At 48.0% G+C, this 20,076-nt stretch overlaps 3 protein-coding genes and 2 long non-coding RNA genes across 9 annotated transcripts in view; 3 read left to right on the top strand and 2 right to left on the bottom strand.

Annotated features, from left to right (window-relative positions):
- LOC120895502 overlaps positions 1-3,449 on the top strand; it is a 30,628-nt gene extending 27,179 nt beyond the window's left edge. For 2 of the 3 annotated variants that reach the window (XM_040298953.1, XM_040298952.1), the window contains 3 exons: positions 279-2,127; positions 2,205-2,302; positions 2,381-3,449. In XM_040298953.1, coding sequence (XP_040154887.1) covers positions 279-2,127; positions 2,205-2,302; positions 2,381-3,086 — 2,653 coding nt within the window. In that variant the 3' untranslated portion in view covers positions 3,087-3,449. Of the gene's footprint in view, positions 1-89; positions 2,128-2,204; positions 2,303-2,380 lie in introns of those variants that run through there. The other variant, XM_040298950.1, reaches the window with a different exon arrangement.
- Positions 3,450-3,511: 62 nt separating this feature from the next.
- On the bottom strand, positions 3,512-10,682 carry LOC120895509. The gene is made up of 3 exons (XM_040298959.1): positions 9,355-10,682; positions 4,405-4,794; positions 3,512-4,336 (listed from the first exon to the last, which is right to left on the bottom strand). Exons 2-3 carry the CDS (start codon positions 4,712-4,714, stop codon positions 3,996-3,998), a joined length of 651 nt encoding a protein of 216 aa, XP_040154893.1. The 5' UTR covers positions 4,715-4,794; positions 9,355-10,682; the 3' UTR covers positions 3,512-3,995.
- On the top strand, positions 5,949-7,576 carry LOC120895514. 3 transcript variants are annotated; one of them, XR_005738333.1, is made up of 3 exons: positions 5,949-6,316; positions 6,481-6,650; positions 6,750-7,576. It is a non-coding gene; the product is annotated as an uncharacterized LOC120895514 (long non-coding RNA). The 3 variants fall into 3 exon arrangements; XR_005738332.1 differs by having other exon boundaries at positions 6,279-6,392; XR_005738331.1 differs by lacking the exon at positions 5,949-6,316 and having other exon boundaries at positions 6,377-6,650.
- A 304-nt stretch (positions 10,683-10,986) lies between the features above and the next one.
- LOC120894720 lies at positions 10,987-14,322 on the top strand. The gene is made up of 3 exons (XR_005738224.1): positions 10,987-11,440; positions 11,573-12,093; positions 12,880-14,322. It is a non-coding gene; the product is annotated as an uncharacterized LOC120894720 (long non-coding RNA).
- LOC120894710 (protein fem-1 homolog B) lies at positions 14,312-19,993 on the bottom strand. The gene is made up of 6 exons (XM_040297470.1): positions 19,387-19,993; positions 15,918-16,657; positions 15,154-15,846; positions 14,982-15,084; positions 14,772-14,913; positions 14,312-14,707 (listed from the first exon to the last, which is right to left on the bottom strand). Exons 1-6 carry the CDS (start codon positions 19,546-19,548, stop codon positions 14,550-14,552), a joined length of 1,998 nt encoding a protein of 665 aa, XP_040153404.1. The 5' UTR covers positions 19,549-19,993; the 3' UTR covers positions 14,312-14,549.
- Between the last annotated feature and the right edge of the window lie 83 nt (positions 19,994-20,076).

The raw sequence follows: 20,076 nt of genomic DNA, 5'->3' as shown, positions 1-20,076 counted from the left end.
TAGAGTGGAGGGCGCTAATCGGCTGAGAGAGATCAAAGTGCATCAGTAGTACAACCGGTTGTTGATAAAAAAGCAGCCCACTGGGGAGAACGACGGGAAGACATCGAAGGTGGCTGTGATGCAAAAGTTAATTTATGACAATGAACTAGACATTTGACGTTTGTTGGTGGTGTTGTGCCGGCATTAAGAAGAATGATGTTTACTTTTAGGAATCCATTTTTTGTTCATAAACTAACGAACGTTCGTTTTTGTTTACTCCCCATATCGTTTCGTTGCAGATTTCAGTTACTTTACACATGTCTAGTCGTTGGACAGCTGGTTGCCATAGGATATGGCGCCGAGACGGCAGGTATCGCTGGAGGAGGAACGCCATCCAGCAACAATCTTACGTCCGCTAGTCAACCTGCAGCGTCAGCACCGTACGCCTACCAAAGACCATTGTCGGGGACTCCTCGCCTTTCTTCTAGTTTTAGCAGTAATCCTATTACCACCACCACCACCGTTACACCTGACCCCACCACCATTAGCAGTAGCAATCGAACAAAAGACGATATGGCCCAGAATGCGCAGGATGCGTTCGGAACGGCCTGGACCGCAAGAAAGTTTGTCAACAAACCGACGTACGATCGGAAGACGGCGTATGGTAAGCGCTTTGAAGGTGCGCTACAACCGCGCACCCGCGATCTGGGCGACTGGCGCTGTCCGAACGTTACCGAAGGTACTAATCTAGAGTGTAGCTGCGACCTACCGCACACGCTGCGTTGTAGCGGGGATCTGCACGGGCTGGAGGTGATAGCGGACAGCTTACGACGATCCCCGTACGAAGTGTCACTGCTGGACTGTACGCTCAAAAACGTGACTAGCATCAGTGATGCAAACATCTTTCAAAACGTCTCCCTGCAGGGGTTAGTGATCTCGTCCGGGGCGATAAAGCGAGTACACCGGCAGGCGTTTGCCGGCATTCGGACGCCACTGCAAGCGCTCGGACTACCCAACAATGCTCTCGAAAGTGTCCCGATGCAGTCCCTCGGAGCGGTTGGGCAACTGGATCGCTTGGACCTTTCGTTCAACAAGATCAAAGCGCTCCAGAATGGTGATTTCTTGGCAGTGCCCAAACTCTCCTACCTAGAGCTGAGCAGCAATCAGATCTCACTGATCGCTCCAAAAAGCCTGGTGCCGCTGAAGAATCTGCTCCACCTCAAGCTAAACGGCAATCAGCTTGGAGAGTCACCCGAAAGCCTTAAAGCGCTCGCCTCTTGTTTCAGTCTCAAGGAGCTGCATCTACATTCGAACAGAATACGAGGACCTTTGAGCAACACAACGCTGCCTCGGATACGTGGGCTGGAGATCCTGTACCTGGACAAAAACTCCATCTCCAGCATTCACAATGGTGCGCTGGAGACATACCCATACCTTCAGATGCTTTCGCTGCGCAGCAATCAAATCGACGTACTGGAAGATCATGCGTTTTCGGGCCTAGCCTCGCTGCAGATGCTCGATCTGGGCCATAATGGCATCGTTACCATTTCGGATGCATCTCTCAAGCATCTGCCGAGGCTTATCATTCTCGACCTTACGCACAACTTCCTGCGCGCACTGACGGCAGACGTAGTAGCCCCGCTACCTGCCCTGAAGGAACTCCGGCTGGATGGTAACGATATCTCACTGATCGCTGAAGATGCATTGGTCAATGCGACACAGCTGCACAGTCTCTCACTGGAAAGTAATCCACTTGTGTGCGATTGTACGATGAAACCATTCCTCCACTGGTTGGCTGGTACTCGTCCTGCCTCGCAAGGTATTCTCGGAGCAATCTGTGCTACACCGCCGTATCTGGAGGGGGCCGACCTACTGCAACTCGCTCCGGAAACGCTTACCTGTGGCGAGGGTGGAAACAAGCAGCAGACCGATCATGATACGTTCCAGACGATTGAGGTAATGCTGAAGCTAAAGAACAACGCGTCGTATGTGCGAGACGTTGGATCGGAGGTCCGATTGCGTGAGGTCAATTTCACAGATGAAAGTGACATCTACTTGAGTTGGCTTCTGGGCACGGATGATTATTCCTGTCGGTTTGTGTACGTCTTTCACACCGATGATCCTGAGACGATACTGTACAACTCGGAGGTAAGTTCGAAAGATGAGTGATGGGTTGTTTTCGAGTTCAATTCTAATGTTTGTCTTTTTTCTGTTTTTTTTGGTAGGTCTCATGTATAGTGAAACCGGAAGAACCTGTGACAGCATTGGAATATACCTACAATGCCAAGCTGCTAGGGGCGTACGATTTGCAGAGTAATGTTAGGTACGATATCTTCATCGATTGCTTCTTTAAAATGTTATCAAAAATCTATAATTGTAATCTATTTGTTTATTGTTTCAGTTACAAATTTTGCCTCATCATGAAGGAGGACATCTCCAAGGACGAATATCTCGGCGTGTGTCAAGTGGCCACTCTGCCCCGGCCCCACATCAACACAGTGAAGCGAAAGTCGATAAAGAAGGAGCTGCAAATCAGCACCCGTCAGACGAACGAGTCGGACATTTCGGACTTTGAACGCATTTCCTCCGACTTCCGGCATGATTCCGATCGGGATGAGCTACTCAAAGGCAACAGTGAAGATGACGAAGATGACACACCCGACCAAACCAACCAGGGAAGTGATCGTATCGATCATCGCGTGCCAGATCCGCTCGACTACAGCGACAACAACAGCGATGCGGACGGTGACAGTGACGATGACAACGATGAAAACGTGGACGATGATGGCGATGAAAGTGTTGGCGTTCTGTCGAACCACATTCGCGATGATCCCGACTTTCGGCAGCTACAGCTGGCGGCCGAAGCGGAAGTCGCTCGGCTACCCTCCGTACACGGTGGGCGCGTGCTGCTCGAGGGTCTCGGGACGATCATTATCATCACCAGTCTGGTAGCGTTCGTGTGGGGTCTGGTACGCTTTAAGGGTGAACATCGGCATCTACCATCGATGGCAAGCTGTTACGCGGTGGACGAGCGAAGGCGTAGCCCACACCAAGAGGTGGAGAGTCGTAGTCGGTACTTTAAGCTGCAAGCAACGACCAGCCTGTGAGTGGGGCGTAGTTGTTGTTTTGGATCGATTTTTTCGCGCACTGCGAACAAATTATGTAAATTGCTGTACATAGGGATTTCAACCGTGTGGAGTCGGTTAAGGCAAAGGATGTTATTTATGATAGTCGGTAAGTTCGGTAGACGGAAAATGTGACCTTAGTGGCGTAGGAGGGAAGTACTATAGGTGTGTTCATGTTCGCGTTGGGAGGGAAAGCGTAAACGTTCTGTTGTATTTTACTCTTCATTCTACTAACCGTATTGTGCCATGTGTGTATGTAAAGTTGTTGGGAAGCGTAAATTTGCGAATTTGTTAGCAAAAGGTGTTCGAAATAAAGAGGCAAAATGTTTGGTTTTTAACGTAAAACCGGTTGAGAAGGCTTTCTCTTCAAAATCCACTACAAACGTATTGAGAAAGACGGAGCATTATTAAGTAATTCGTATTGTTTATATTTATTTCCCCCCAACGTCTCAAGTTTCCACTTTCCGGAATGAAAACTCTTTGCGCGAGTGGACGTCTAAAACTTAGGTTACAAACAAACGTCTACCAATAAATAATGTCCTTAGTGGTGGTACGCATGCCTTTTCGTTTGTGCGTGTGACTGTGGCGCGCCAAAGACGAGTAAAGCCGTGAACGTTGTAATTACAAGTTAAACCCAAAAACTATGCCACTAAAAGAAGAAGGGGGTATGTTTGAGATATGCACTAATCTTTGTTTGTGTCCTGTCTGTGTGTGTGGCCTGTCCCAGTCGTACGCAACCCCCCCATTTGTGCCGCAGCAAACACACACACACACGCTCGGTGCAGAGCTTGGTGTTGTGCAATCCTTGGTGCACTCATCATCACCAACGCACTCACAGGCACTTATTAAATTCTAACTGTCGCTCTCTCTCTCTCTTTCCCTACTTCCTGGTTACGAGTTTGCAGTCTGTATCGTGACGGTAGTTCCGGTGTACGAGACACCTTTGATACGATTCCCATTGGCATCGACCGTCTGGTCCGTCTGCGGTTGCTCTTGCGCACCAGCTGGCGTTCCTGTCCCAGCCGACGGGGAAATCGTTGCCACCGTACTAGATTCCATTGTGTTGCCGCGCGCTTGATGCAGCGGAACCGGCGGCGGTTGGGTGGCGACCGTGTGGGGACGCGGTCCCGTCGACGGTGGAACGACCATTTCCGGCACGAACGTTTCCACCTTGGGATAGTAGGCCGGAAGCCGTATCACTTCCTCGTACGATGGAGGTGGTTCCAGGGCGACTGTCGAAGGAAACGGTAAGCAATGAGGGGTTGATTCTGGGAGGGGGGGGGGAACGGGCATTACTTACCCATACCGTTTCCTGGATAGATGGAACCATCGTCACCGACGAAGGCCGCATTCGAGTGGGTGACGCTGGCCGAGGCACGCTGGCGGTGTTGCGCAATCGTACCGTGCTCGAGGCAGCTGTACACGCCGCTGTAGTTGTCCCGATGCAGTGACATAATGTCGTACAGGTTGGAGCCGATCTGTACCACGTGCACCGGTTGTGCCATCTCCTCCTGCTCGGCCAGCCGTTTGGCGCGTGCCTTCTTGCATTTCAGTATGATGATGAGTAGCGCCCAGGCCAGCACCAGTATTAGGTAGAGGAATATAATCATCTTTTTACGTTCACGGTAGCGTTGCAAATGAACCTCTCGCACGGACTGCCCGTACCTTGGTGTATTACGCCTACAGAAATCTAGAAAGAAGAGAAGGAGAGAGAGAGAAAGAGATGTTAGAAATGGTTCTCTATGATGAAACTGATAAGCGAGCCGCAGCTCGATGGGTTTGCTTGAATGGCCCGAACAGGACCTATGACGCACACGTACGTACGCTTCGGTTCAGCCGGTTTGACAGATCGATCGTGATCGTGCAGGAAAGGCAAAACCGGAGCGCTTGCTGCGATTTTGCAACGCGCGTTATCAGAGTCACATCGCAGTGACGTATTGAAGTGACGTGTTTGTACCATTTCCTCCAGTGGCAACTGGAAAACTCCCGTAAAATTCATTAGCAAGCGAGCCCTTATGCTTGCACCGTTGTGAAATAGCTTTCTACCGCTTTGCCAAGGTTCGTGCACGTGTAACCTTCCACCGGCAAACGACTCGCTGCAGCCACGAAATCCGGAAGTCAATTTGCATAAAGCTGGCCTTGCGACGATGGTTCTACTCGCGATGGCAGAATTTATAGTGAGCTCCTATTCCACAGCCATCATCGTTGCATTTTTCGTTGCATTTCGTAGTCCACCTCGGAAGGGGGGGGGTGGGTTAAAGAAATGGGTTGAATTTATTCACATCCTCTGCCGAAGGTCACCAACCGTGGGCTGGCACGCACGAACAAAAAATCCCGGACACCGTATGGAGTCGCTAAACGATGTTTGGGGTCCGCCTTCAACACTTCTCCAAGGGAGAATGGGGACATTTCATCAAATTTGTTTGAAATTCCTTCACAGCGTAAGGGTAAGGGCATCAGTTTTCGCAACATTTTAATACATTTCTGCAAACGAAATCGCACAAATGCAATGATAAAACACTCTAGAGAGAATACTATTCACACACAAGGGACAGGCGCGATGGAATGTTATTTTAATTTCAACCCCAGCCCATCCTCTCTAACGAAACAGTACATTAATTTAATGAAAATATGTATGTGTGTGTGTGCGTTTGTGTTTGTGAAGAGTCTTCCTTTCCCCCCGTCTGTCCTTGTCCACCATTTCTAACCTTCACAACAACGCAGCAAGCACTGTCAATCGCTGTAGTGAAAGCGGTGAATAATTGAAAGAGCCTCCCCGTTTTCCTTCACAAGCCTCCACAGGGAAGACGCAATTTTTATGTTCTGTCGCTGACCAGAAGCCCATCCGTGTGCAATTTATTGCATTCGCGGATTCCGCTCGATAGGCAAAGGGACCAGGACACGGAAAAAATCGCTCCACACATTTGCCATCATTCTTGGAGCTGTCTTTTGCGGTTAAATGATGGATTGGAAGTAACGAATTCCACTCCCCTTTGCTGGTCAGTTGTAGTGGCTTTTGATTTCCTCCTACGGTGCAGCGAACCGAACGCGGCAATTAATGTAATTCATTGCTTCATTCCCAATCGATCGCCGTTTTTGGTTTGGTGAACCGGGGGAAAAGGACTGACTGAACGAACTGTTCTGTGGCAGGCAAACAACGGTAGTAGGCTATGAATATTCGATCGAGAACGGATGGGCCGTTGGGTTGAAGCGTAAGTTGGAGCGATGTATGGTGGCTTAAAACGGAACGGAACGGAATTGGTAAAACGCGCCACATCCCAGTAGCCTGTGCGCGTCTAGCCAATACACAAACGAGAAATCAAAACTATCGAAACTACAAACCTCCTAATTTCGCCATTTTCTCGTATTCGTACAGTTCGATGAACGGAAAATTAGAACCATAAAGCCCAGCACTGACCAGAAGAAGAAGAAGAAGAAGAGCTCCAGCACACCAAACGTACAACGACTCCAAAAATTGGCCCCATTAATTGAGTTTCCAAGCAGGGACAGTTTTCCGAAAAACAGTATCCTGTCCACTATTTACGGGTAATTTCGATTGATTTTCTTCCTTCCACTGGGTGGTCCGGTGAGTTGTATCGCCGTGATTTACGAGTTCCGTACTCTATTCATTCGACTTGATTTTAGATCGCCTGTTTACCGATTAGTTGTTGGGAAAGGATGGAGGCACACAAGGAGGCACATTTCGGAAGCACACATGGACACAAACATTTATCACGGCGTGCTGGGGATGATGGGGAGGAGGCTACAACAATGCATGTCTAACGAGAGGTCCACGAGCCCGGTGGGCATTCCGGACCGTGTGTACACGCGGAGGAAGAGAGGATGTTTATTGGCGTGGCAAGATAATGCCGGATTATGGTCTAGATTTGGGATTAGGAGCGATAATTTAGCGCTCGGAACGGAATAACCACACATTGCGGCGAGCGAGGTTTTGTAGTACGATGGCCGGGTTGGTCTCGGTTTGTGTGAGTGTGTGTGTAGTTAAACTATTTAACCCGACTCGGTACTTCGGATATGTCCTGTGGCAGTTGCGTGTCATCGGAAATGATGGGACACACTCGCCGGCCAGTGTGTGATTCAATGTTTCGAGCGAAAACCGCACCGAAAATGGGAGCTCCTGGTTGGTGTACATTGCGTGATCGTCCGCTGGCTCGTCTCGGCTAATGAGTAATTAGGATTATACGAGGTACACACCGCCGCCGAGTTTGCCTGGGGTTGGGTCCGACATGCATGCCAGGATATTCGAAACCTTCCGTCACCATTTTGGGTCATTGGTGTTTAAGTGTGTGTGTTGTGCAAATAATAATTGAACTCGCGACTAATCAGATTCACGGTGCGTTACGATTGTAATTATACAGAGGGCTAGAGTTATAAAAGCGAAAGGAATTAGCAGACGAACGATACGGTCTAGTGTTCTTTTAGAGTTCAATAAAATCTGATTCGAGCTCGGATTTGTCGGACACACCCAGCTTTGAGGGCCTGGCTTAAGGGTAACCAAACCCACAAGACGTTATTTATCTTTGCCAAACATTTGTTGGTCAGTTTTTTTATCAGATAAATACACACCTCAGTTCGGGGGTCGACGTTGGATATGGGAGTGTTTGTTGAAGTTAGCTTTGAATAGAATTAAGCGATGTAGAACTTGACTATCCCGACTGCCTCAACCCGTTAGAAGGTGGAAAATCCAATGTCAAGAACACAGTTACTAGCCGTTCTGGGCAATTCCACTCCAAAACTGATGACGTCACAGCTCAACCCTCTAGCTACGTGTTATCGGATTAACTCTTCAGTCGAAGCACACATTCCTCATTTCTTCGCGCTAATAAAGCGACTCCAGTGATAATTAAAATTCTCGTCCTGCTGTCCGAAAATACAAATATGCGACTCACTCCATCATCCATTAACCCCAATATGTGTGCCAAGGTAAAGAAAATGTGGAAGCAAAAGGCAAAAAGGTAGCAAGAATCATTTGATTACAGGTGACGATAACGCCATCAGCGCCTTTGGGCAAACAAAGAAAGTACCGAAACGCGCTACATTGAGCAGTATTTGAGCAGAAAGAGAGAGTGTGAGAGAGAGAGAGAAAGACTTCAACAATTGCAAATTACTGGGAGCGATTAGCGCACAGCCAAAACATAAACCCGTAGCCAGGACGACACCGGCTGCGACATACATTAATGTTAGCGCGCGCAAACATTCGTTATCAATACATCATCATGGCCTGCTGAGGTTTGTCCTTGAATGGTTCTGGTGTACGCGTCGTGTGTTTTCTATCTGCTGCTGGTGGGGAAGGTGGTGCGCACGTTTCACGATTTTTGCGACGCGTTCTGCTCGCGATTGGCTTGGAGAAGAGTGGGGAGCAAAACGGTAGTAAGCACGTCTAGCGCATGTGGGCGATTCGGAAATACCCCTTGAGTGAATTACCGGTTACGGTTGGATGGGGTAAGTCGGTGGGTACTTTACAATTCCACTCACGTGCATTCCCCCCAAAAATGGCCATCTTGAAGACGGAAGGAATCAGTGAGTGGAGGTACGAAGGCGGCATTGAACAACGACGACGTCTAAACGATCGTTCTTGGTTTAGGTAACAACGATGCGATTGTTTCAATCGCTTAGTGCAAATGAGTTCACGTTAGTTTTGTTTGTTGAAAGCTGCTGTGTAAAGTGCAAATGCATTTGCTGTGTTGCACTCGTAGCAGTTGTTATCGCAAAAGCGATATCATGTGGATGCATTTAGTACGGTTACATAAAGCAAACTTAAGCTCGGTGATGTGGGACCTTGAAAGGGAATCGATTTTTTCAGTACAAAGTAACGATTAGAGTGCAATTGTTGAATAATTCTACTTTTTCTGCTAAACTCCAATAAAAGGGACATTGATAAAAGCTTCCAATTGTCCATGGTAACGTGCAGTCAGTGCACGCTAGATCACAAAACAGCCTAGAATAACCCACTCGATCGAGAAATCCCATCAAAACGGAATAATCCCCTCTTATTTCATCATTCCATCGTCCTGGATAGAGAAAATCATCTACCTTAACGCCATAAATGCAACCTGTACCTTTTGTTCGGTATCTGTTGTGTGGCGAAACAAAAGGAAAAGCGCGATAGTAACTGTCCAGCACAGGGGCAAGGCAAGGGCTACTGTCGCCGGGTGCGAATTGATTCCTGTCATTCAAAACAAAACCACACGGACACGTACTAATGGCAGCACACACCACTGGGACTCACCTGCGGGTGTTGGTGGTGACTATCCGTTTTTTCCCCGTCTCTCCTACCTCGTCGTTTTAAGGATATCGCGGGAAAGAGCTGTGTGTACGTGTCACTCACTCACTGGTTCGTTGCTGCCGACGTCGCCTGCTAGATGGATTGATCCAGTGTTTCCGTTTCTGGGCCACTAACACACACTACTACCACAGTACGCCCTGGGGGCTTTTGTGATATCCTACCCGGGGTTCCCGGTTGTCACCCGGGGTTCACCCCGTCCCTCCTTCGGTTGAGATCTACCTTCTGTCGCCGCTAAAACCGTACGCTAAACCGTCAGCAGGAGCGGCGGTGACCATTTCATTAAGTTCGCTCGTTATCAGCGGGATGTATCGTCGTCCACTCGTGGTCGTGGTCTATTTTTTGTTGTCGCTCTTTTGCTTTCGTTGCTTTATGTGACTACATCAGCAAATCCAACCAGCTAAGCCTAAGCACAGTCACTTTCGTTTGCTGCCCTGCTGATTACACTCGGATGATGATGGCGATGGTGAATGGTGGTATTTTAATTTTTATTTTCTTCCATTAGCACAATATGTTGATCACTTATTTGTATCACAACTTTGTTTAAGCAAACTGTACACCCACAAAACACCAACACTCGTCGTTGCACTTGCAAGTCCTCGCCGGAATGTGATGCTCCATCGCAGAGTTTCACCAGTTTCACAATCGCACACCACTACGCCGGCCAGTGGTTAAAAACAAATTAATCTAATTCGTTCACACACTCTAATTAAGCACGATGATGGTGGTGCGTCCTCGACCCTGCCAGCCGAGAAAAAGGGAAGCGCGATAATTCGCGCCGATCGTTATCACCTTTCGCGGTCGTTATCAATCCAGGGTCTAAATTTGGTGCTCCACTCTAAAGTGCGTCTCCGTCCTCCACCGCTCTGTTGTCTGGTCCGGTCAGCCACAGTTTGATCCACGTTTGGTCGCGTCCACTACACTGTAATCACGTGTTGAGCACCATCTGGATACTCGTAACTGGAACAGACACTCGTCGCGAGAGATCCACGGCGACGGGTGGATTACTAAGACCGTATGGTGGAGGGTCTATCACACGCAAGAAGGTCTATTTTTTGTTGTTTTTGCTTCTAAAGCGGCTACGACAAACACGCGCGCTCCAGCAACGTTTACGTTCGATGCCGGTTTCGATGGCTCTGCGCCATTAGGACGGATCGTGCCGTGGATGATGTGCACCGAGCGCGGCAACGTGGTTTGTTTGCGTTCGCAACCCCACGTCTAATAACAAAAACGGTCTCGCGGTGTCCGTTGGGCTCGCGAGAGTGCTCTGAGAGCAGCTGGCAGATGGCGAGCAGTGTTGGTCCGGCATCATGCCGTGTTCCTCTCGGCTGGAGCACTTGGCTCTCTTGCTTGCTTGTCAGGGGTTTACAACACACCATGGGGATGCGTTTGACTACGACATTGAATAATATATTTCAATACACTTGTAGACTGAAAATATAGAAAAAGTAACAGCGATTGTATTCATACCAACCTTTGAGATTGTTGTAATGAGAATTTATGGTTGCCCTTATGGTTGAACGCCCCTGCTTTAAGTGTTTTGTACTCTCTCTCTCTCTCACTCAGACCGTATTAGTGGACTGATAAGTGAAGCAAAGCATTTAAAAATGAATGCTAATCTTTGGCTCGGAGATGTTTTTAGCAATAAATAAACTTTCTTTCTTTACGTACCGGTATTGGACCGGTCTCTCCAGAAGCACAAGTTTGCTTGTTTTAAATATTTACCTCAAGAACGAAACCATCACGTCATGTGACGCGTTTAGCGTGGACGTAAATAGAAATGTTTGGTTTCCCCGATTTTGTAACAGGTCATGGCTGTCTAGATACGTCAATGCGGCTCCTGCCGGTTTGATTGAAACATCGGCTCCGATGTGTAATCAATGTGCACCGAGACGCGTTTTGTAGCGGTCGATGTGGTAAATAAGACATTAGTTTTTACCCCTCCCAGAGCATGCATTGGACAGTTGAAATGAAACGAGAGAGGAACTGAAAACTTCAGAATTACGGAGGTGGATCGACCGACGAAAATAGTGTGAGTAAAGCTAAAGTTAAGTACGCACACGCCGGCCAACACGGTCAATCAGTCAAACAACGTCACGCCGACGTCATAATAATATAACTTTTCTCGTTAAATTTAATACCCATTACCCTTCTCTCATTCCAGTTCTACTTTTTTTATTGTAGCTACAAGTGTTTGTCCTTTTTGTGTGTGCCCCGTCCTGTAGCAGAAAAATTGAATTCCAACGGGTCATTAAAATGTCACCTCTATCGCGATGGAACGACACCCTTGCCCGGGGTGACAGGGTAGGCGCTGGCGACGCGGGAAAGCAGATAGCCACCGCTGGAGACACATCGAGACGTGTCCCAAAGGGCGTGTGCCACTGGGCGATGTGTGCCACTGTTGTCGATAAATCCGATTCCAGCTGCTGATTAGGGGTTGACGGCGTATTTTTCCTCCTCTTTCTCTCTCTATGTCTGTCTCTATAGAGTTGTCCTGACTGTCCATATGTCCACGCTCTATTTAGTGAAGGACATACGAATCCACGTACATCCTTCCGGGTAAGAGGGGGGGAAGGTTTAGATCGATCCTGGGCCATTCCACCGCAAGCTAACGGATCGATGTGCGTTTGCTTGCTGTCTTGCGGCGTGGACTACGATAATGATGGAAAAGCGATATGTCGTCAGGTGTGTGTTTGAGCCGGGAATACTCGTGGCCCGTCACATAGGACAGGAATGATGGGGAAATGTAATTTGTTTTTGTATTATTCCGCACCGGTGATGGAAGCTATCAACAGTAATGAGGGTAATGGTTTCTCTAAAGCAAAATTATCATTCCGTGTGAAGAAGCTATTCGTAATGTTGCTCACCATTTTTATCGATTTTTAAACAGTTTTTCTGATTATTTAACCTTTTATTGCATTTTCATATTAGATTTTTTAAATTCAACCGTATAAATATTTCAAATGGGAAAAAATCAATTCGCAATTTAATCAACAATTCATCAATCGAACAAAACATCGAAGCTCTTTCATTTGCAGCTCGGATTCTAGAGAAATAATTAATTTGCTTCATTTCGGATAAAATGGTACGATTAAAAATTCTTCCTCGCTTTCCAGTTATTTTAAATCTACAAGTGCGGTGCAAACTAACAGCAATAGCAACTCACACTGGTTCAAAAGGAAGGAGGAATTGATAAAAAACACACTCCCCGTGGAAACCATATGGCCAGCAGCATTCGCTTCACTACGCGTAGTGCATCGCTGAAGTGGTGCATCCTTTTCTCCGCCTGGACCAGCGCTTTTCCATTGCGCTTTTGTTTTTACATCAATCGCGTACCGATGCTCTTTTCTATTGCGCTGCCAACCTCCCCGCCAGCTGCTTCCTTTGTGCCGAAGCTCAATTATTTATAAATCGTGTGTGAGTGTGTTTTCCTTCTTTTTTTTTAATTTTGCCTTTTTTCTTTTTTTGTAGGAGTGTGGGAGTGCACACAAACAAACACACCCCACCCCCCCGGACCGTACTGAATCAGCTGAAAGGTTGGTCGAACGGATGGGAAAAATAAAAAACGACACTCCGGAAACAAGGCAAAGGGGAAAGAGGGAGAGATAGAGAGAATGAAAGGATGAAACAAAAAGTGAACTCCGGGCCAGGAATTAATAGAGCAAAATGCAGTTTTCCGCTCGGATGACGATTATTATATTGACCCGTGGCGTTTTGTATGGATGTATGTACGTGTATGTATTAGTGCGTTTGTTTTGCGGACGGTTGCATTTCGGAAAACGAACCACCTGGCACAGGGAGGAAAGGATGAACCTGAGCGGGTCGTTAATGATGATGGGCACAGGGGACATGGTGAAGTGGTGGACAAAGGACGCATTTCCTGTCCATTTTGTGTCCAAAGCCTTTTCCAACTGGTCTTGCTGCTGTTGCTGCTGCTGTGTAGCACGCAAATGCCATTTGCGTTTTTCGTGTCTCCCTCGAACTCTCCGTACGGAGGGAAGGAGTGCAAGGTGAAAAAGGACGAAACATCCTTCGTACATGGTTTCGTGGTGAGTATCTACACGCCTGAGTAACCACACAACTGTTGTAAGCGGGGGAAAACGGTGGGCAATGAGTACTTTCCTTCGTCCACCGTCCTCATTTTCCACTGTTTATTATTCATAAGGGTGAGAGCGGTCGAACGGATTGATCGGAAGGGATGCAGAGCGTGCGGGGGATTGGGCATGAGGTAGCTAACGACGAAAACCATCCCCCACCAGCCAGGCCAGGGCCAGGGCCACTTTTAGCCAGAAACTCGAACATAATCAAGCTGCTTTGCCGTGTTGAGCTTCGGGCTTAACGGAAAAAGTTGTTCCCTTTTACGAAGCTCGGGTCGAACGTTAGCATCGACGTTAGGATAGGTTCGGTTAGTGCCAGCACACCTGCTGACCAGGTCGTTAACGGAGCAGTTGAGACCAAAAAGCAAAACAACTTCCATTGTGCATTGTTTTGTCGGAACACTTTTCCGGGTCAGCCAGTAGTTACTTCTGACCTTTTCCAACATACTCCTTCATTCGGCGTGGACGAGTGGGTAAAATTTTGGTAGCATATAAAACAAAAAGGATCATTTTTTGTGTGCTGTCCGTAGTTGCAGGTGGTCCGCTTTGTAGAATCTACAGGGAAAACTAACTTTACCTTCGACAATAAGGGTAACGTGCACTGCAAATGGTTTAACACGTAACCGGTGTACGTTTTCGATTTGCCCGCTGCGGTAGTAAATTATTCACACAATATCGATGAATTGCTGTGAACTATTTCAAATATTTCCTTACATTGAAAGCAAATATGGGTCTTTTAAACAAGCTTTCCCTTTTCGTGAAGGAGACGCCTAGTACTTCATCCAGTGTAGTCGATACGCAACACAAACGTTTTGTATACATTATTTGGCATTAGTTTTTTATTAAATCTTCTGAAAATTTAATACATATCCATTCGAACAGATGTATGTTAGACGGAGCACCAAAACCATTGCGTAGAACGGGGGCTGGGGAAGATTACATTTTGATTATATCACGCTCCGCTGGCTGGCTTGTCATGCGCCTCTGGGGGGGCCGATCAGCAGACTGACCAAAGTTGCATTGTAATTGAAACATCTCTAGCTTCTAGCTTTTCGGTGTACAGTGCAGCTGTACAAAGGCTTCCAGCTGGCGCGGTATTAGCTTCCGGTACGGGATCCGATGCTGCGCGATCACTCGTGCCGCAAGGCAGCGCAGATTGATGGCACGTGTTTCGTAGCTTTTGATGAACGCGGCAACACAGCCTAACGGGAGGAGACAACTGTTTAGTAAACAATATCGATACCTAATTACGATGGGTACACTCACTTTGCACACACACTTGCGATGCTTTCAAACCGTCCGCGTTAACCGCATCGAGATGAATGCCAGCTTCTATTAACATTTCCGTGATTTCTTTCACTACCGTTTTTACATTCGCGTCCGGCATACGCAGCACAGCCGATTGTAGCTAAAACATAGCAAAGTCATCATTAGATGCAATTCAATTAAATCCTGCTCACGGTTCCAGTTACTCACAGTTGAAGTTAGCGTGTGTAAAGGCGTATTTCGATCATTGTCGACCACATCGACAGAAGCACCACATTTCAGCAGCAGCCTAACAGTGTCCGCACAGGGGAATCTATTTCAAAGAAAGGATAACACTAAGCACCGCTTTCTCTCTCTCACCAACTCCAGCAACCATTCGTACCTGCAAACGTCATCAGTGTGAAAGTCATCCACCGGCGTTACACCGTTCACCGCCAGATGCAGCAACGTTTGGTCATCCCTCAAGCGCACCATCATCAAGTTCAGCTGGTACACCATCTGGTACATCTGCAGCGTCTGCTCCTCCGTCCGCACGAACTGCTCCTTGCGCAGCAGCTTCGTAATGATCGTAATCAGGTACAGCACCGTCACGATATTCATCTCATAATTATCTGCCACCGCTTCCAGATCTTCCCGCGGTCCAGGGTTGGCCATCTTTTGCTGATTGTAGCGCAGCTCGTCGACACACGCACCGAGCACCGCGATCACACTGTCGAATCGTATCGTTTCGTTGATCGAATACTCTTGCGAGAACAGTTGCACGAAGCGGAGCAGATCACGCTGCACCTGCAGCCCGTTCTGTTGGCGCAGACGAAGCGCATGCAGCCAGAGGCTTTCACACCGATCGAACCGCCCATTGTCGGCACAGATTGCGCCGCGGAAGACGATGGCGTGTGCTACCTCCGGATTTTGGCCGAGAATGCGCTCACGGATCGTAAGCGATTCCATGTGCAGCGAGTTGTGATTGTAGCGGATGGCGAGCAGATCCTGCAGCGTCTGACACTCGACCCAGTGCTCGTAGGCGGGAACGGGCTCAAAGAATGGCTTGCGGATGATGTTGTCCGGATCTTCGTATCTGCAAGAACACAGGATTGTTTAGCGTTAGTATTTTGTGTATGTTTAATTTCCATTTTAGCACCAACAAACCTAAGCTCCATTGCCGAAAGCAGATAGTGGAAGGCTTTCACCAAGCTGTAGTTATCCTTATCGTTCGCGTACGACGCACCGAGCAGCTCCATCACCTCGATACGCTCCACCTTGGTGAGCAGCCCGGGACGCTGCAGAAACACCTGTACCACCGCCTCGCGCGTTCGCTCGGCAGCTGCCAGTGCCGGCGTCAACCCGAACGTGTTCCGCGACAGTACCGCCCCATTGTCCAGCAGTATCTCACACACCTCCACGTGGCCACATTCGGCCGCATAGTAAAGGGCCGATGCACCGCACTGAGCCTGCTCGTTCACCTTCGCTCCCTTCTCGAGCAGATACTGCAGCACGTCGGTGTAGTTCTTGTACGCCGCAATCATCACACACGTATTGTTGTACATGTTCGCCGTACAAACGTTCGCACCGTGCTCGATCAAATACTGGATCACATCCAACCGCCCCTCGAAGCAAGCGGCCCGCAGCGGCGTCGAGCCCTTCTTCGTACAGTGATCGACCTGCGCACCGTGCTGGAGCAGCATCTTGACGATGTTACGGCGGCCAACGCCGGCCGCTACCCACAGTGCGGTGGCACCATCGGTCAGCTCGCCGTGCACCTTCACGCAGCCCTCCTTCTCGAGGTCCGGTTCGGCCAGCTCGAGCAGGATGTGCACCACCTCCAGGTGGCCGTTCAGCGTCGCCACGATCAGTGGCGTATACACCTGGTGATCGTCTTCGTAGAATTCCTAATAAGAGGCAAAGAAAGAGAATTGAAATTACCCGTGGTAACTCAAACGATGTGTCAAGGGCTATTAAAAGCGATGAACAAACGGAATCGGGTCAAGCTCGGGAACATGAAACCATTCTAAATTGGGAGTTTTTGGTGAGGAAGGAACACCGAAAATTCTCATCCCACTTGCTCACAATGCGTAGGAGAGGCGTCTGATTCGCGTCTTGATGCGCTTTAATCTCCAACGGTGGCGTATTATTATTGCGTTTCAAGTGGCTGACGTTGAGTCATTTGCGAGACATCCGTTTCGCATCAATTCAAAACATTTCGCCCCCCTGCGACGCTTACTGCCGGTGCGTCATCGGTCTGCGATTTGTAACACGTCTAGTAGGATGGCCTCGAACTCCCTCGGGTAGTTTTATTACATTGCAAGAGAAATTAAATCATGGACTGTTTTAAGCTCTCAAAAACGGACCCAACACAATGGGGCGGAAGAAGAAATGCTGTGACGATCACGATCGTATTTAATTTTTCATTTTGTTTTTGAAAATCTCATCGCAAATGCGTGTCCCGTTTTGGTTCGGTGAATCAACAATGAAACCGAAAACAAAAACACATGCCACAACCACATCGAAAGCTATTGTGTAGTAGATTTTTTGCGCGATTTACCAAGACGAAGATGATGCTGAGTAGCACCCTGTGATGAGCTCTTTTCCATCCAATTATATCTGGGAATGCGATACTCATGCTCTAATGGCGACCAAGATTGCTCCTACACGTCATTGACCTGATGCTGTCGGCCTTATAGTGGATGGAAGGACGTTTTTCTCATGCCGCACTACGGCAGAGGAACTTATCCTTCAGTCCCTTCCCCCCTTCCCTGTCCGTACCACGAGCCAGCGATAAAGGAAACGCCCCACTCTTACACATGATCGTGGCGTGGGACTATTTTTAGAATACGATCCGGAAAAATAGAGCTGTAGTAAAAAAGGTAGCAAAAAAAAAAAAACGCAACAACAAACGGCGTGATGTCGGCGCGTTGTTTGGGGTGTGTTGGTGCGATTGCGAAGCGAAATGCCATACCAATGCAACATTCGTCGCATACTACACATTATTACCGAAAAAAAAACTAACGCTCTTTAATATGCTTAAATTGAGCATTTCTTTATGTCCAAAACGAGCACATTTCGTGATCCATTTTGCGCAAAATAGAACGCAATACCGCACGCTGTTCTACAACAAACCGGGCGTCTCCATCCGGCGCTCGGCAGCGCTGTTTCTGCGGGGTTTTCTGATTAATTGCAACAAATTGCACTCGCTTTTTATAACGATTTCTTCTACATATTTCAATCATTATATCAAGTTATTTAAAGTGTCTTTAAATCGGGATTTCATTCGCGATGGACTCGATTCCGAGTTTGAAACTTTGCAGACGCCCTTCCAGAAGCCTTTGTTTCGGGGCATTGAGCTCGTTAAGGTTTAGTTTCTCCTTTTTCGCTTCTTTCTTGGTGCTCTTGGTGTGCAAGCGATTTGAAAATAGCACAGCATTTTAACGACCATGTATACGGAAGTCAAAATGGCGTGGACGTGGTTCGTGTCAAAATACAAGCAAAAGACCAGTAAAAAAAAGGATCTGCACCCAATGTTTAAAACAAATGGCTTGTGTGTATCAGTTTACATTGCGGTTTGCCTTTCCCAATGGATATAAACTTTATTGCAAAATTAAAACAACACACGCATCGGTTTTAAATTAAAACGCGCAATTTGCGTCTTTGTGTCGCCACCCGCACGCCCATTTGCGTCTTTGTGTTGGCGTGTTTGCGCGAAGGTAGAAGGAAAAGAAAAAAAAACGGAGCTGTTTGCACAACGTATTTTTGTCGGCCCATCATAACATGTTTTCATTTCATTAGAAGAGCGATCATTCAGCGATCGGTACACGCATGCAGTGTTGGCCAAATTGATTCGTATTTGCATTAAGAACATGTAATCCGTAACCTATCCTTGACCGTGAAACAAACATACACACACATCTCCCACTCCCAAAAAGAACACCAATGTTTGCAGAAACGAAGTCCAATGTGTTGTATGTGTGCTCGGAAGTCGGTCGAATTTGTTTGGGGTTGTGCTTTGCTTCACACTACAGCGACCGGCGGCGCACACTATAAGGCGCAACGAGCTGGTGACGCGAGCATGGGTTTTCCGATGCGTAGCAGCAGTTTTACTCGCGCAGGCAGGAGCAGGGAACCGATGGATGGTTGACGCTCCCTTCCTTTGCAGCAGCGCGTGGTGTTCTGCAGCTGTCTGTGTGGTTTTGCATGTGACCAAATTAGAAGCAGAAATTACGAGATGACACCGCAACAGCTCGCTCGCTCGCTCGCTCTCTTGCTTCCACCCGCAAGAAACAACGGCGTTGCTGTGTGATGCAAAAGTGTGTGTCTTGGCGAACAATTTTATAGTTCATTAACGGTGCGCCGATCGGACCCGTGCGTCGATGATCGGCGCGAGGGCTGCAGGTGTGGGCGGTTCGGGGCAGTGCGGTTTCGCTCGCGTATGGTCGTTTGCCAAAATGACGAGAGCGTAAAGCGTTTTTCCTAAAGTGGTGCTGTAGCCGCTTCCATTTTACGCTGCGCTAAAAGAAGGGCGAGGATTTTCGTGCTTTCTGTTCTGTTTCTATTTTTCTGTGTGTGTCTGTGGGAAAAGAATGACTTTCTAGTCGATCCAATGGGATGGCTATGGAGCGCTTACCTGATTCACGATGGCGCGACGTTCTTCCTCATCCTTTATCTCACTGAGCAAGGCCAACAGTTGCGTACAGAAGCCCTCCTTGGCGGCGTAGTACACCCGCATCATGGCACGCTCCCGGAGGGTTTCCTTTTCCCGCTCCAGGTCTTCCGATTCCTTAGTCATTTTTGCCGTACTTTCCCGGTTTATGGACCGCGTACGCCGCTTACGGCACGCGGCACCAGCACTACCTTGGGCCGACACTTTTGTAACTTTTCTACACACACGCACACCGAAACGGCTATAACACACAACACAGGAAGGGTTTAAAAAGGAATAAAACGTATCCTTACAGTGCCACTTTTAAAATGAAATTTGTGAGCTCGATTTGAAAATCAACCAAAAACACTTTGAAATTGATCGCAATTCCAGAGAACCTCGAACGGGTGCGTGCCAGAACACCAGCCGTGCTGTACGAGGTTTTCACCACACTCACGACGCAACCGACGGACAAAGAATGACGATTCCCGCACGAGCTTTCTCGTTTGCACGATCTTCGGTCGGTCGGAAGTAAGAAAAACCTCGCGATCACGATTTTTCCCCACGACGGAATGTTTATTTATAAACGTTTGTTATTATTTGGTTCTCCTGCACCTCCCTCCTCCCCTTCACCCACAAGCGCACTGTAAACTTGCGTCAGCTGTCACTTCTGTC

The sequence above is a fragment of the Anopheles arabiensis genome, chromosome 2, assembly GCF_016920715.1.
Source record: "Anopheles arabiensis isolate DONGOLA chromosome 2, AaraD3, whole genome shotgun sequence".
Taxonomy (NCBI): Eukaryota; Metazoa; Arthropoda; class Insecta; order Diptera; family Culicidae; genus Anopheles; species Anopheles arabiensis.
Note: the sequence above shows the minus strand (reverse complement) of the source record. Positions and strands in the feature narration are given on the sequence as shown.

Excerpts from the sequence above, each read along its gene's own strand:
- LOC120895509 (XM_040298959.1), bottom strand. The coding sequence starts at position 4,714 with ATGATTATATTCCTCTACCTAATACTGGTGCTGGCCTGGGCGCTACTC. Across the intron at positions 4,337-4,404 it reads CTATCCAGGAAACGGTATGG|TCGCCCTGGAACCACCTCCA; the intron begins GTAAGTAATGCC and ends TTCCTTCGACAG.
- LOC120894710 (XM_040297470.1), bottom strand. The coding sequence starts at position 19,548 with ATGACTAAGGAATCGGAAGACCTGGAGCGGGAAAAGGAAACCCTCCGG. Across the intron at positions 16,658-19,386 it reads GTCGCGCCATCGTGAATCAG|GAATTCTACGAAGACGATCA; the intron begins GTAAGCGCTCCA and ends GCCTCTTATTAG. Across the intron at positions 14,708-14,771 it reads ATCGCAAGTGTGTGTGCAAA|GCTGTGTTGCCGCGTTCATC; the intron begins GTGAGTGTACCC and ends TCCTCCCGTTAG.